Source organism: Pelodiscus sinensis, chromosome 7 (genome assembly GCF_052426305.1).
Source record: "Pelodiscus sinensis isolate ZL-2025 chromosome 7, ASM5242630v1, whole genome shotgun sequence".
NCBI lineage: Eukaryota > Metazoa > Chordata > Testudines > Trionychidae > Pelodiscus > Pelodiscus sinensis.
The window spans coordinates 65,565,979-65,581,552 of NC_143058.1; the positions used below are offsets into that span (position 1 = coordinate 65,565,979).

Here is a 15,574-nt window from a genome sequence, read left to right on the forward strand (position 1 = left end):
CACGCGTCGGCTGGTTTGGCGGAGATGGAGGCGGGCAAGCAGCAAGCCGGCCAGGCTCTGGTTGCAGGGCTGCAGCCAGGGGAGCCTTTGACTGGCTCTCTAAAAAGCAGCCATCTCCAGCAGGAAGTCAGGCCGGCTCCCCCTGCTGCTTTGGGGCCTTCCTCCCAGGGGAGGGCCTGTCCAGGCCCCCAGGGCACGCCGCTCCACGCCGGGACGAGTGAGCCGCCCTGTCACACTGCAGCAATGACGTCGCACAAGCGTCGCTGGCGGAATCCCACTCCCGCAACGGGCCGGCTGCTTTTGGGGTGTCCCTCGAATGCCTCCGCTAATTTGCAACACATGGAAAAAAAGAAAGGGGGGGGGGAGGGAGAGCGGAGGGCCCAGCATCCAGCCAAAATAAACCAGGTCACGGCTGTGAAAAGCAGGCACCAGGGCTGAGGGCAGGCTCTGCCGCTGGACAAACGCTGCAAACCAGCAAGCCTTTGGCACCGGGCCAGCCTGTCGCCGGCACGGCTGCTTAATGAGGTGGTTTCAAGGCAAGCTGTTCACACACCGTCCTGCGGGCGGGGGGCCGGGCCCAGTTAGCTGCTCCACGCAGCCGGCCACTGCTTTCAAACGCTGCCTACGCCCGGGGCTTTTTGCCCTCCACATGTTAACCCAGTTGGGGGATGGAGCCCATAGACTTTGCATGCAGGGCCCCTCCTCTCCTCCAGCCCTGAGCGGCGGGAAGGAGAACCAAGCGAGGGACACGGGGAACGGGAGGGCACAGGCTGCCCCCATGAATTCTGATGACCCTCGGCTGGGGAAGGCATGGGGAGATGCCACCCAAACCTGCATGGCTTTGGCGGGGAAGTCCATGTTAAGAGATCTGCGTCTCCTCGGCCGGATGCTGCCCATCTTCTAGCGGGCAGGAGGCTGCCGCGGGCTCTGGACAGCAGGGGCTTTCCCAGCAGAAAGGACCGACGGGAAGCCAGGAGGCAGCGTTGAGGCTCAGAGCCCGTGTGGGTCACAAGGCTGCCACGTGGCTCTCCCGGGGAATGGGAAAGCCAAGCTCCATGCCTACCACCCTGCTAGGAAAAGCAATAAACTCCATGAACGGAAACTCAGCCTCCTCCATCCCCGAGGGGAGAGCACCACACCAGGGACACGAGGGAACGGCAGAGCCCCGGAAACACAGCCCAGGGCTGCACCCTGGAGCTCAGTGCCTGGAGCGAGAAATGCCGACCCTAGCAGAGCGCTGCAGTCATCCTGGGTTGCAGGCAGCCCTGGTCCAGCAACCCACAGCAATGCTGCTGCCTCCTCCTTGGGAGAGACAGAGGTTATCGGACTAATGAGAGACAAGCCAGGGCACAAGGAATCGCTAAGCTAGAAAATCACAGAATCTTAGAGCAATAGGACTGGGAGGGGCCTCGTGAGATCGTCAAGTCCAGTCCCCTGCCCTGACACGTATCTGTCCAACCTGCTCTGAACTATCCCCAGGGACGCAGACGCCACAACCCCCCGGGAAATGCTTAGTCCTGCTGAGGAGCGAAGCAGGAGATGCAGAGGAAACACCTGGAGATGGCGTCTGGCTGGATACAGAGTGAGCCGGGGCAGAAGGAACAAGTTGATCCTCAACGGTGACCGTTGGCACTTCTCCTGCTTCCTCCTTCCGGCTCCTCTCTTCCCTTCTCTCCCCCGTCACTCCCTGCCCTGTTCTCCTGCGCTGCAGCTATTTCTAGTCCCCTCTTCTCGGCCAGCCTCACTCCGCACGACCTCCGCCCTTCCTCAGGCCTCCATTTCCAGCCACTTGCCTCCCCCGGCTCGCCTAGATCCTCAGCTCCCCATCTTCCTCTGCAACCGCCCCGAGCTCCCCAAGCGCCAGGACCCCGCAGGGCCTTGGAATCCAACACCTACCACATCGCCCCAGAGGGCAAGAAAAACGCCTGTCTCGTGTAATGGTGGGGGCAGGGGAAACATTTCGAGGAAATGGCCAGACCACAAGGTGATCCGCAACCACAGACAGCCAGGAATTTTTCCACAACATGGAGCCAAAGTCGTTCGTGAATCCAGGTCGGTTTCAAAACATTCTCCCAGTGGGGAAAAAAAAATGTTTCCAGCGCCCGGCAGGGCAGCACAGGGTGGGGCGCTGATCTCAGCGCCTAGCCCTGCACGCTGCAAAGCGACTGGCGATGGCTTGAATACGTTTCCTTTTGCAGTCTGCCGGGCACAACTCGCCCAGGCCATCGTTCCTGGGGCTTCACAGAGATTTCCCAACAGCAGATGAGCTCTGGCAGTCACAGGCTTCTGCCCACTTCCCGCACACTGGCCCTCTCTGTTCCACCCTTAAATCTCCTAGTGAGCCCTGTAGCAGTTTATCACCCTCCACCAGCTAAAAGTTACCCTGATTTTCTAGCCTGCCCCCCCACTAGGCTGTTGCTCCTTGCTCTGCAATTAAAATAAGCTGCCTTTGCTTGCCCCGCCAGTGGGTTTTGCATGGGGGGGATGCGTGTAGCACCTTGGAACCTGACTGTCCGTACTCACGTCCAGTGTATTGAGAGCTGCCCTGCAGGAGGGCTGAGCCCTCGCCAAGCAAAAGCGCCGCTTGGCTCTCGTTTCTCAATACTCTTTCATGGGCAGCAGGCACAGAGCAGTTCCACAATTTGCGGCCAGTGGCTTCCCACAAACTGCAGGCAGCAAGGCCCAGCGCTCTGGAGCCTCGCAAGGCCCCGTGGGAAATGAAAGCCCTGCCTGATGCAGGGAGGGGAGTTAGAGCAACATGGAAATCTCTGGTTTTGTTGCCAGGAGATGAAGTTGAATTTGTGGCTCACGGGATGCGGCGGCTGCCTGTAACCAGCCTCGGTGCACAGTTGTTAGCCAGTGTCCGATTCGGGAGGAAAAACCTGGGGATTACATGGTGTGTGAGTTTTTATTAGACCCAGGTTGTATCCTGCTTGTAACAGGCTGGCTCACCCTTTAAGGGCTGGGGCGTACCTGGGTCGGACCAGGCTGCGCAGGGCATCAGGGGGCTATAGCGAAGGGGAAAGCCCAGGAAGATTCCGGAAAAGAGAATGGTCCCACAGGCTAGACCCGGATGCTAATGGGTGAGAAGCCAAAACCTAAGGCCCCTGTCAGGAAAGGCCTAGGAGTGACCCAGTCAGAGGGTAAAACCAGGATGTGCCCTCAAACCAAGCTGTTGTCTTTACAGCGCGACACAGAGTCCTAAAAGAACAGAGCTTTTGAATGCAGAGATCACTATGCCCAGCTGCAGCAGGGATGTAAAAACCGGGATCCAGAAATATGAAAGGGGCAGAGAGTTGTGCACATTTCCGGGTGCCTATAACCCAGGAAGGGCATGCTATTGAAGGGCGTCTTCTCCTCCGAACTCCCTTTCTGCAGTCTCTGGACATAACTGCATTTGAATCCTTAGACAAGGACTATCGAAGCCTTGAAACGGGGGTTTTGATTCCTTGTGACAAGACCAGCCATTTTAAAGCTGAAGGTTAAAAAAAAAAAAAAGTTCCCATGCCTCCATTTTATAAATTCTTTAAGCTGCGATTTTTTTAAATTATTAATGCTTCAAGAGAAAGCAATGCCCGCACTGCAGCATTGATTTTTCAGCAGACGGCATCATCAGCTTGCTGTCAAAGCAAGCAATTTTTTTGCAGTATGAAAGCCTTTCAAAACACAACTCAAACCGGGTTATATTTCTCAAAATCCGCTGCCATTATTTCAGAGAGTCAAAGGATTAAAACAGGGGGAAAACCTCCAAAAACCTGAATTTCTTCTACAATGCTGCTGCTAAAAATGTTGCATTGGAGATGTACGATATAGTGAGGTGTCACATATAGAAGGACTGCTTAACAGTGAAAATTGTAAGTTACAAACAAAACAGAAACTATCATCATCTGAATGCAAACTGATTTGACACTGCCTTGCAAATATACTGCCTTGCAAAGCAGGGTTACCCTGTCAATTTTAGTCCCTGGGTCTTACCCCCTCAAGGTAAAGGACCGCTGGAGGGATGAGATGAATTCACCCCGCACTACACTCTGTCACACACCCTGAAACAAAACAAACAGAAACTTTAAAAAGCCCTGCAATCCCAACCAATCACGTGCTCTGGTAGTAAAAGGCTTTTGTCAAAATATGATAGATGAGCAGCTCCCCCACAAAACGCTGCCACTTCATTTTTTCCGATTAGAGAACAATGAAACATATTTGTGTAAAAACGGCACCTAGGAAATACACCGCAAGGAAAAGATAAAACATCTGCACTTCTGTCTGTCTGCATTAATACAGCTACCTCTGTTCCATGCCCCTCGGAATCCATCCTCAGGTTTATTTTAACGGCATGGGCCAAAAGTGCCAAATAAAAAGAAAACAACCAAGGAGAGACATTTGTTGGATGTGAAATGTGACTTGAAGCAGTCTAGTTTAAAAGCTACAAAAACGTAGTGCGAACTTAAAGCAATCCCATGCAGAGAACCAAATTATGTATAGTCCCCAGGGTTAAGACGATCCCTCAAGATCATCTCATCTGAGGAAGTGGGTTTTGCCCATGACAGCTCATGAGACTATATATATATTTGTTAGCCTGCCACAGACCTTCTTGTTGTTTTTAAAGTTACAGACTAACATGGCAACACCTCTGAGACAGGATTAAGTTGGTCATTTAAAGAGCAGGTCAGAACCCAGGGTGGAGGAAGCCAGCGGCGGGTTGACAACAGTGTTTTCCCTAATTTTCCCCACACGTGCAGAATTAATTTTGTTACGTGCACCCATGTATAACACAATTCACATGGCGGAGGTGTGGCCGAAGGGTTCAGAGTGGGGGAAAGGCTTTGGGCAGAAGGTTGGGTGCAGAAGTGCGAGGACTCCAGCTGGGGGTGTAAGCTCAGAGGTGGGGCTGAGGGTCTCAGGCAATGTTCCTTCTAAGCTTTTCCATCCACTTGCGGAATAATTGTGGTACGCGCACTGAGGCAGGTGTGAATGTGCACCACCAGGAGAAACACAAACCTAATTGCAGGTGCTTTGCAAATCAGCTGAGCGGTACTGGAATCTCTTTGGAGTTGCCACCCAAGCGCACAGCTTACAGTGAACACTGGCCGGCAGTGGGTTTTGCCCCAGACACGGGAAAGCTAGGTGCAGCAGCCCCAGCACCCTTACTTCCTGCCTCTAAGATAGCAGCAAGAGATGCCATTGTACTCGATGGGAACTCTCGGGCCATCCTCAGAAACAGGGAGGGCTACTCTTGCCAAAATTCAAGACAGCTGAGCCACACCCTCACCTGGAGCGAACCAATTTTCGACACGACTCCAGGGGCCACAGTGCCAAGGAAAGGCAGGCCACAGAGATCTGACGGGAGACCTCTGCTGGGTCTTATGGGGCATCTGCGTTCCAACGCAGGGAAAGCAGCCCCGGAGAGGCATGGGGAAGGCCTCCATTTCAGGCAGCCTTGGGACTTCCCGGGGGCTCCCCTTCATCCGAGCAGGACATGGCAGAGCCCCGGTGTGCCGAGCTGGCGGCTAACGGCCGTTTTGATTTCTGCAGGGGTGGGTGAAAGGTGCTGGCAACACGTTCACAGGCACGGCGGGATGGTCCTGCGGCACATGCCTGTCCGGGGGGGAGGGGCTGCTGCAGGGAGCACAGGTTATCTAATGGGAAAGGGCCCACTCCATCTCCCCATGCCCCCCCTTGCTCTTACTGTGGAAGAAGCTCTTGGCCCTGAGGTAGCTGACGCTGAGGCGCAGGATGGAGAGTTTATCCAGGGTCGAGACGACCTCCTCGGGGAAAGGCAACAAGCCAGCCAGCCGCTCCAGCTCCGAGTTCAGCCGGTCCCGATGGCGCTTGGAGGGGTTCGACTTCACCCCTTCCAGGGGCGGTGGCTTCACGCTGCCAAGGGAGGAGCAAAAGGAGACACATCACAAACCCACCTGTGCCTAGGGAGAGAGGCCACGCAGCCGAGCTGAACTGCAGACGAGGCCGATTAAATCAGTTGTCCTACAACACTAGTGTAGCACGCCATCTGGTATCCCACACTAGCTCCGCACGGCACCGCCCGGACCCAACTCCACACGTGACATTCCAACCGTGGGAGCAAATGCACGGAGGGGATTGGTTCCCCCTCGGAACGCAGCCGTCACTTATTGAAAAGCAGAGATGGGACAATGCTGGAGCGGACGCAAAGCCACGGGACAGGTATTTAGGGCCGGATCCGGCAGCCATGACATTCAGTGAGTTTTGCCCTTTACAGCAATAAATGCAGGATCAGGTCTCTCGCAGAATGGATCTGAACTGAGTTTCTGTGCCTGTGTTTTAAATCTGACTGAAAAATAACACTGGATAGAAACACGAAATTCATGTCCAACGGGTTTCTTATTTAAAGAAAAATCACACTATGCTATATTATGTAAACACAAACAGTAAAAACACAGGCTGAACCTTTCTCGGCTGGCACCCTCAGCATCTGACCCGGTGCCATACCAGAGAGTTTGCCAGACCATGGGAGGTCAATATTGTCTAGCAGCATCACCAACACTTCCACTGCTTCCTGGGCTCTTCGAAGACATTGAGGGGTAAATTAGAGCAAACTAACAGCACAGAACACTGAGAGCCAGGACTGGTGGCTGTGAAAAAACTTTATGGGACTGTGGGAAACTTGGCCACACCTATGCTAAGTGGGCATCTGGCAAACTCAAATCATGCCGGACCATGGAGGTTGCTGGATCACAGAGTGCCGGACCAGAGAGGTGCAACCTGCAGACACAACAATGCAGTGGATACATGGTTTTCGGATAAATATTTTTTTCAGTGACCCACCTCACACAGAAATACTGACTGTGGCAGCAAGATATGTTCAAAAAACGTGAATTCAATTTATTATTGTTATTATCATTAGCTAGCTAGCTAGGTTACGGAGTTTTTTCAGTGTGGAAAATTGTGGGCTCTTGTATGGATTGAATGATGACTGAATGACGTAACCCCAGCAATGTCCGTCACTAAGCCCAGATATTTTGTCAGGTGTCCATCACGCAACAAGGTGGTGGTCTCTACCCTAGTCCTGTAAGGGTCACCTCAAAGGCACCCACCTATCCCCCACATACCGCCTCTCAGCCCCAGAGATCCTGCCATCATGCTCCCCGACTTCCCAACCCTAACCGCGGGCGCGGTGGTTTCTTGCCTTCCATTTTCTCAGGCAACTTTTCCTAAAGACATGGTTTGCCTTCTAAATCTACTCTTGACCCGCTACCCCTTTGAACCTCTTCCCTTCCATTTTTAGTCTGCTCTTGTGGTTGAGAAAATGTCACAGGCTTTGCCCAGGCCATGCTGGTTTCTGAATTCCAGCCCTCATAGTTTCCACTGGTCAAAAAGGCTTCATATTTTAAGAGATTTTAAAGATTTCTAGCCAGCACTTCAACTAAACTTTGTAACTGAATGTTAAAATTGACCATTCGTCCCCATGAAGGGATGCCAATCAACAAGTTAACCATTTGTGCTGGTTAAATTAACCATTAGTTCATCCGACATGCTAAGCAGGCCTTTATTTTAACTGCACTGACCTTTTAGGAAATTGCGTCTCTTGTACTGACAGTATTTGCTAAGCATGAAGAAAAGCAAAAAAGGAAAGTACCGGGTGATACACATCTGGCTAGGAAGCCCACACCTGAAGTTCATTTTGTCCTTCTGAAGATGCACCCCATAAGTGTGAGTCTTAACACTGGAAAAGGCAAACCCACACACTCCAGGAACAATCGGCTATTTGCCCTCTTTTTAAAGTCCACAAAACAAGGAAGGCAGCTCTTTGAACCCCAAATATTTCAAAAGTCTAGCAGGGTAATTTCTTTTAGGGCCTGCTCAGAGGATCTGCACTGGTCTAGCCGAGCAAGAGGGCAACATAAAAGACCACCCTTTCCATAATGAATCTTTATGAAGGTTATCAACTAAACCAGGTCAGCCCTTGAAGGGACAACTGTGGCTCACTAGCATCTTTTTCCAGTGGAAGCTCCTGAGGGTTTCAATCAAGTAGCTTATCCCCATACCCCATGGGAAGTCTTTGAAATCTTCCAAGGTCCCAGACAGGCTGTGGGGAAGGCTGTAGCCTATCTTGGTGGAAGAAGGGTGCGAGCTGAGGAAGCAGGGGTTTACCCACGAAAGCTCATGATTCTACCTATTTTGGTGTCACAGGATTGCTGGCTGGTTTTAAAGTTACAGGCTAAGCTGGGGACCCCTCTGAGACTTTTTACCCATGCCCGACAGTCCTGATGCAAACGCGCCGCAGCCCATAGACTGTGCGTCTAACATCCTGCATAAGTTCAGAGACGATGTTTCAAGGAGGGAAGGGAATTCAGCGGCAATTTCCCCCTGCTGGCTTTGCATTCCAGCGCCCCATCAGCCTCCAGCTTTGGCTTTTCCTCCTTGGCGAGGACATACACCCCGCGAGGGGCTCTCCTTTCAGCCCGCCGTAGGGCGCCTGGAAACGAACGAGGGCTTTCCGGGGGGCAAGGGCAGCAGGAGGCAGAGCGCGGCGCAGCTCCGGGCCAAGCTTTGGGGCAGGCCCCCCCGCCCAACACTTGCTCCGCCAAGTTCTGGGCGCCAGAAGGGCAAAGCGCCCGCCTGGCAGCGCGGTGCCGCCGTGCGCCCCCGCCCCGCTACTCACGTCCTCTGCACCGGCTTCCTCCTCTTACGCCCAGCGTACATTGTCCTGTCTCCGCGGGAGCCGCTCCGCGCGCCAGCAGAGGGGAGCCCCGGCTCAGCGCGCTGCGCCCAGGGCGCACGGGGGCCGTGCCAACCGAGGGCGCATCCTCTCCACGCCCTGGCGCCGGCCGCGCAGCCCTAGCTCCGAGGCCCCACAGCCGCTCTGCGGCTGCTCATGGCTGGGCAGGGCGCTGCGCCCCGGCCGCGCTCCAGGCTAGTCCGGCAGGCCAATGGGAGCGAGGAGCGAGCCGGACGCCGGGCATCTCCGGGGAGCCGGGCTGCGCCTCCCTGGCCGCCGGCGGGAGGGGCAGCGGCGGGGGAGGGCGCTCTCGCTCTGTCTGGGGACGCCTCCGGGGGGAGGTCGGAGCCCCTGCCCCGCTGGCTTCCCCCGGCCGGGCTGGGGGTGAGAGCAAAGCCCCGCGCCCCGAGGCAGGAGAGGAGCCGGGCTGGGGGTGGCCGTTGGGAAAGCGGCTGCCAGCTGCGTCCCAGTCCTGCACAATCGGGCCAGGCGCGAGGGGCGCATGTTTGCAGCCATTGGGTAGGGCCCTGAGTCCTTCCCCACGCACAGTCCCTCCCCTCCCTCCACCTAGCTGAGTTGCTCTCTTAAGTCGACCTTCCCCTGTAGCGTAGACCTGCATGGGTGGTGGGTGAAGTCAGGACTGGAGGAGGCAACCCCCTAGCTCTGCCTGCCCTTCCTCTGGGACCCTGCCCCCTCCAGGAACCAAGCCACTTCCCTCCACCACCATGGGAAGGGGACCAGACAGGCACAGTCTCAGCCTCCTGGGCCCAGAGCACAGGGAGGGTGGGTGGCTCTGCGTTCCCCCCACCTAGCATGTTGCCCACCACCCATGCAGACCTGGCCTTGGAGTAGAGACTCCCCTACAGACCAACTATGTCAGTGCTGCTGCGTAAACTGACTCCACAACGGATCCCTGCTCCCAGTAGCTCCCTCAATATTTTGATCACCTGGAGCAAAAACCTTTCAGTGTCCCTTTCCTAGTGCTTGGATTCAATTTACAGCTTTCTCCAGGGACCACCTTTGAAAACTGCACCATAAAAAACCCAAACATGTAAAATATCGTGACACACACTGCACCTTGGGGTGACGCGCTAAATCGTCCGTATCTGTACCTCGTTTTCCACATCTCTCCTTCGCAATGCAACCTGCTAAGGACAGTTGAGGAGCGAAGCGTTTGGACTCAAGTAATTGCAGAGATAAGACCAAGAAAGCAATGCTCTTTAGATTCTCATGCATCACGGCACCGGATAATGAGAATGGGTGCTAGGGCTGGGCCAGGTCTTATAAGAAGAATCGAGAACCTGGCTGAGGATGGAGCTTCCATTCCAAGGAATTTTTTCAGTTCCTTATGGGGCAAATAGTGCAGCCACAAGCTAGGGTTAACCAGTGTCCCGTCTCAAGGACGGGTGTGGAGAAAGTAAATAATGAAAAATGATTTACTTGTTCCCATCACATAAGAACTAGAGGTCACCAAATGAAAAAACATGCGTTCATCTCTGCCTTCCCCAATTTCCCGGCTTGGCTCCATGCCTGCACCAGTGTCCTGGTCCAAGGATTCAGTCTCATGGCCTCTGGATCCAGGGGTATGAGGCCGCTGATCGGAAACCAACGCTTGCCGATGGTTGGCATGTTTCCACCCTGGGCTGGAAAAGAAGTAAAACTTTCCAGCTTTGCATTTCCTCAGTCCACGTGCCTTGGGAGCATGGGAACATGGAGCTCTGCAGCAGAATGCATGTAGTCGCCCAACTGGTAATATTTAAAAACTGGACACTGCAGCAGGAAGCCAGAACATCCCCCACCCTGCCTTTCCCCCAAAAACCTCACCTCTGCTGTACTCCTCCCAAGCCCCACCCCGGCCTGCCTCTTCTCTCACCGCCCCTCCCCACCCTCCACTCCTCTTCCCCTCACCTCCCGTCACTCACTTTTTTTCTCCTCGCCCTAGGAGGAACGTAGCTTAACAAAGAGGTGGTTAAGGGCTCACTTCACTACAGTCCATATGCACCTACATGGGGACCAGATCTTTAATGGGCTCTTCAGTCTAGCAGAGAAGGATGTAATATTATCCACTATCTGGAAGGTGAAGCTAGATTCAGGCAGGAACTAAGGCGTACATTTTTAACACTGAAAATAATTAGCCATTTAAACAATTTACCAAGCATCATGGTGGATTCTCCATTACGGGCAGTCCCCGGGTTACGTGGATCCAACTTACATCGGATCCCTACTTACGAACGGGGCTTTTCTCGCTGCGGAGGACGCGGGTGGCAGAACTGCCCAGACGCACCGCGGTCCCGCCGCCCGCGTCCTCCGCGGCGAGAAAAGCTGCTCCGCATCTCCCTGGTCTGCTGAGGGGGCCCCCCCCCAGCAGATCAGGGAGACGCAGAGCAAAGCCGCGGAGGACGCGGGCGGCGGGACCGCGGCGTGTCTGGGCAGTCCCGCCGCCCGTGTCTTCCGCGGCGAGAAAAGCCACTCCGCATCTCCCTGGTCTGCTGGCCCCCCCCCCCCCCAGCAGACCAGGGAGACACGGAGCAAAGCCGCGGAGGATGCAGGCAGCGGGACCACGGTGCGTCTCGGCGGTCCCACCGCCCGCATCTCCTTGGTCTGCTCAGGGGGGGTGTGCAGCAAGTGTGCCCCCCCCAGCAGACCAGGCTTTTCTCGCTGCTGGTCAGTTTCAGCAGCAGCTGAATCAGGACGCCTGCGGTAGAGCAGCTGGGGGGATGCCGGGTTGGTCCCACAGCGCCGAGGTGCAGTGCTACTGGACCAACCCAGGAGTACCCCAGCTGCTCTGCCCCAGGGGTCCCCAAGAGCAGCTGGGGTGCTGCCGGGTTGGTTCCGCCGTGCCAAGGGTCGGCGCTACCAGACCAACCCAGCAGCACTCCAGCTGCTCTGCCCCAGGCGTGTCCGATTCAGCCGCTGCTGGTCAGTTTCAACAGCAGCTGAATCTGGACGCCTGGGACAGAGCAGCTGGGGCGCTGCCGGGTTGAACCAACCTGGCAGCACCCCAACTGCTCTACCCCAGGTGTCCCCAAGTCAGCTGCTGCTGAAACTGATCAGCAGCTGATTCCAGGAAGCCCGGGGCAAAGCAGCTCTGCCTCGGGCTTCCTGTAGTCAGCCGCTGGTCAGTTTCAGCAGCGGCTGAATCGGGGACACCTGGGGTACAATATGTACCAGTTCCGACTTACATACAAATTCAACTTAAGAACAAACCTACAGTCCCTATCTCGTACGTAACCCGGGGACTGCCTGTACTGACAATTTTTAAGACTGGATGTTTCTCTCAAAGACCTGCCCTAAGAATTATTTGGGAGAAGTTCTAAGATCGCAGCGGTCCCTTCAGGCCGTGGAATCTATACATTTTGCAAATTCAAGTAGTTAAGGAATTTGAAGATCATATTCAACTGCAGTCCAAAAATTCCCATCCTTGAAATGTGTCCCTATTTCACTGTAATCCACATTTCATTCCCAGCAGTGAAAGAGTACCAGACAGATCTGGGCAAACACAAAACATCGTCCTATACTTGGTCACCCTTTCCTGGAAAGTGCCACCAGATGGCTCCAGCTACACATATTTCTACATGCTCTTCTTTTCTTTGCACGTGAACAGCACGGAATCCTTAAAGAATGTGTTGACTGTTCCTTCTGTGATGCAGTTTCACTGGGGAAGCTGTTGCAAAGAACAACAGAGTTTCCTCTCTGCCTTAATCTTTCTAACTAGAGTCACAGAGTTGCTCCCTGGGATCCCAAGCACTTGTTTTCAGTCAGAGACTCCTGAAACAGAGGACTACCTGCATGATGCTTAAGACCATCTCTGTTCCAGGAATGGTATATGACGTGTAAACAAACAATAGTATAAATAAGTACAATAGACTCCGAGGAGTAGCTGTGTTAGTCTGTAACTTTAAAAAATAACTTAAAAAAAGAACAAGCAATCCTGGTCGCACCTTAGAAACTAACAAATATAGATAGATAGTATCCTGAGCTTTCGTGGGCAAAACCCACTTCTTCAGATGAGATGATCTTGAGGGGATCAAAAAAGAGGGGAATAAGAATAAGAAAGGAGAGGAGTAAAAATTACCTGTCAGTTGCAGTCCCAATGTTAATGAGGATAGTTGAGTGGGCTGGAAGTATCTCATACTTAGCTTTTGCTGTTAATAGGGTGTTGAATGTAAGGAAAGCTGGTCTTATAATAAGTTAACCAGTTCAAATCTTTGTTCTAACCAAGTGAGACAGTGTTAGATTTGCACATGAAGGTCAATTCGGCACCCTCTCACTGTAGTTGACTTGTGAAATTCCTCTGTAGAAGAATAGCTACTTTTAAACCAATTAGTGCTCGGGCACTCATGACGAGTTCCAGAGGTAGCTATGTTAGTCTTTAAGGTGTCAGACGCCTTGTTTTTTTGCTGGAACAGACTAAAATTTTTATCATGGATTAATCTTTTGTGCGTTGCGATGCACTTCATCAGGTGCATGAAGGGGAAGAAAAAGAATGAGACAAAGGTACAGAGATAGAAGTGTTACACCAGAACTACCTTAGGGTTGATTGAATTAGCTCTGATGTAACATTCCCATCTCTCTACCCCTACTGCCTGTTTCTTTTTCTTCCCCTTCATGCATCTGATGTTGTTTGAACTACATCAGTATGGTTGTTTTATGCTGCTAAATAGATGGCATGCCTCACTCCAAAGGTGGCTATATTTCAGCATCAGAGAAAGCAATCCTATCTATACACACTCACAGCGTGAGTCATGTATCAGCTTGGGAAGGTTCTGTCAAGTGAATCAGGTTCTATACATACGAACGGCCATACTGGGTCAGACCAAAGGTCCATCTAGCCCAGTATTCTCTCTGCCGACAGTGGCCAATGCTAGATGCCCCAGAGGGAATGAACAAAACAGGTAACCATCATGTGATCCCTCTTCCTGTTATCTAGTTCTAGCCTCTTACAAACAGAGGCTAGTGACACCATTCCTACACATCTTGGCTAATAGCCACTGATGGACCTAACCTCCATGAATATAGCTAGTTCTTTTTTGAACTCTGTTAAAGTTCTGGTCTTCAGTACATCCTCTGGCAAGGAGTTCCAAAGGTTGACTGTGCACTGTGTGAAGAAAAACTTCCTTTTGTTTGTTTTAAACTTGCTACCTACTGATTTCATTTGGTGACCCCTAGTTCTTATGTTATGGGATCAAGCAAATAACTTTTCCTTCTTCACTTTTTCCACGCCAGTCATGATTTTACAGCTCTCTATCATATCCCCCCTTAGTCTCCTCTTTTCTAAGCTGAAAAGAGGAGACTAAGGGCACGTCTACACTTGCTCCCTAGTTCGAACTAGGGATGCAAACATAGCCGACCGAAATTGCTAATGAAGTGGGGATTTAAATATCCCGCGCTTCATTAGCATGATCTCGCCCATGAGCTATTCTGCTTGCCAGCTGATTCGAACCAGGAAGTGTGCACCGGGACGAGTTAGTTTAAATCAAACCCCTTGGTTCGAACTAAAGTTACTCCTCATTTTTCGAACTAACATTCGAACTAACGTTACTCCTCATTACTCCTCATTCAAATGTTGCTCCCATTTTTTGAGGAGTAACGTTAGTTCAAACCAAGGGATTTGATTCAAACTAACGTGTCCCGGCGTGCACTTCCTGGTTCGAATCAGCTGGCGAGCGGAATAGTGTGCAGGCGAGATTATGCTAATGAAGTGCGGGATATTTAAATCCCCGCTTCATTAGCAATTTTGGTCAGCTACATTTGCATACCTAATTCGAACTAGGGTGCAAGTGTAGACGGACCCTAAGAGACTGTTGGATAGCAAGGACACTAGAAGAACAGCAGTAATATAAGAAGTGTAAATCACCCATGGAATACAACATGGAGAAGCAAGCTGCTATGTTTGAGTCCCTTCTTTACTGTGCCATCTAGGAGCAGAGTAATTTGCCAGCCAAAGGAAGTTTCCATAATGCCATTCAAGAGGCAGGACCGCTGGAGAGGCAAACACAAGTAGATTGGTTTGCCAAATAAATCAGCTTAAAGTCTTTTCCTGCACAAATGAATTGGGCTCGCTGGGTATCATGTGTCATATTAAATATCATAAAGCATGCTTATTGGAAAAACAAATCCTTTGTTTTTTCTTGAATCTGTCTAGAAGGACTAATCCTGCTAGGGGGGTTTCTAAGGCTGTGGCAACATCCTCCCTTCTGTGAACGAAAAGGTGCGGGGGAAGGGGAGGGGAACAGAGTGGAGAAGATACTGAACAAATGCTTTAGAAGAAGCACCCAATGCACCCAGCCCCAGTGGCCTTTTCTCTTGTGCAGTCTCCTCTTTGTCAAGGAGGAAGGACGATTGGGGGGAAGATGCACAAGACTGAGGCGCAAATTCCATGTGCCGGTCCCAGCTTATGTGACCCAGCCACTTACTTGCTCTGTGCCTCAGTTTCTCATATGTAAAATGGGGAGAATAAAGCTGACACGTCTATTACTGAAATGCTTGGGCATAATTGGGGGTGGGATCCCCCGAAACTATAAGCCTGGGGCAGGCATAGAATTTGCCCCACACATACAGTCCCGTTGGCCGAACTGGAGCTGTTCTCCCAAATACAGAAGTCACACTACACCTTTGAGGAAATACCCTTAGGCCTACTGGATGGTGCACCCGTTTAGCGGTAATCATGACTCAAAATGATGAAGACCAGAGTGTGTGGTAAGGAAAGTGTAGCCCGGGAATGGGAGCAAATTCTCCATGACGAGACGCTTTTAACAGCTGGAAAGCAGGCGCAGTTGAATTTCAGCCTTTCTTCCCTGGGAAAACTTGAGGACAGTCCCGGTTTGTCGATCTTGGAGTGTAGTATACTCCATGAGCTGGACCCTACCTGTTTTTCAG

General features: G+C 52.3%; 1 protein-coding gene across 1 annotated transcript in view; it reads right to left on the bottom strand.

Annotated features, from left to right (window-relative positions):
- The window catches only part of LOC102445331 (aryl hydrocarbon receptor-like), a 35,462-nt gene extending 26,251 nt beyond the window's left edge, over positions 1–9,211 (bottom strand). The window contains exons 1-2 of the mRNA XM_075934063.2: positions 8,639–9,211; positions 5,687–5,874 (exon numbers count right to left, since the gene is read on the bottom strand). Coding sequence (XP_075790178.2) covers positions 5,687–5,874; positions 8,639–8,679 — 229 coding nt within the window. The 5' untranslated portion in view covers positions 8,680–9,211. The remainder of the gene's footprint in view (positions 1–5,686; positions 5,875–8,638) is intronic.
- Between the last annotated feature and the right edge of the window lie 6,363 nt (positions 9,212–15,574).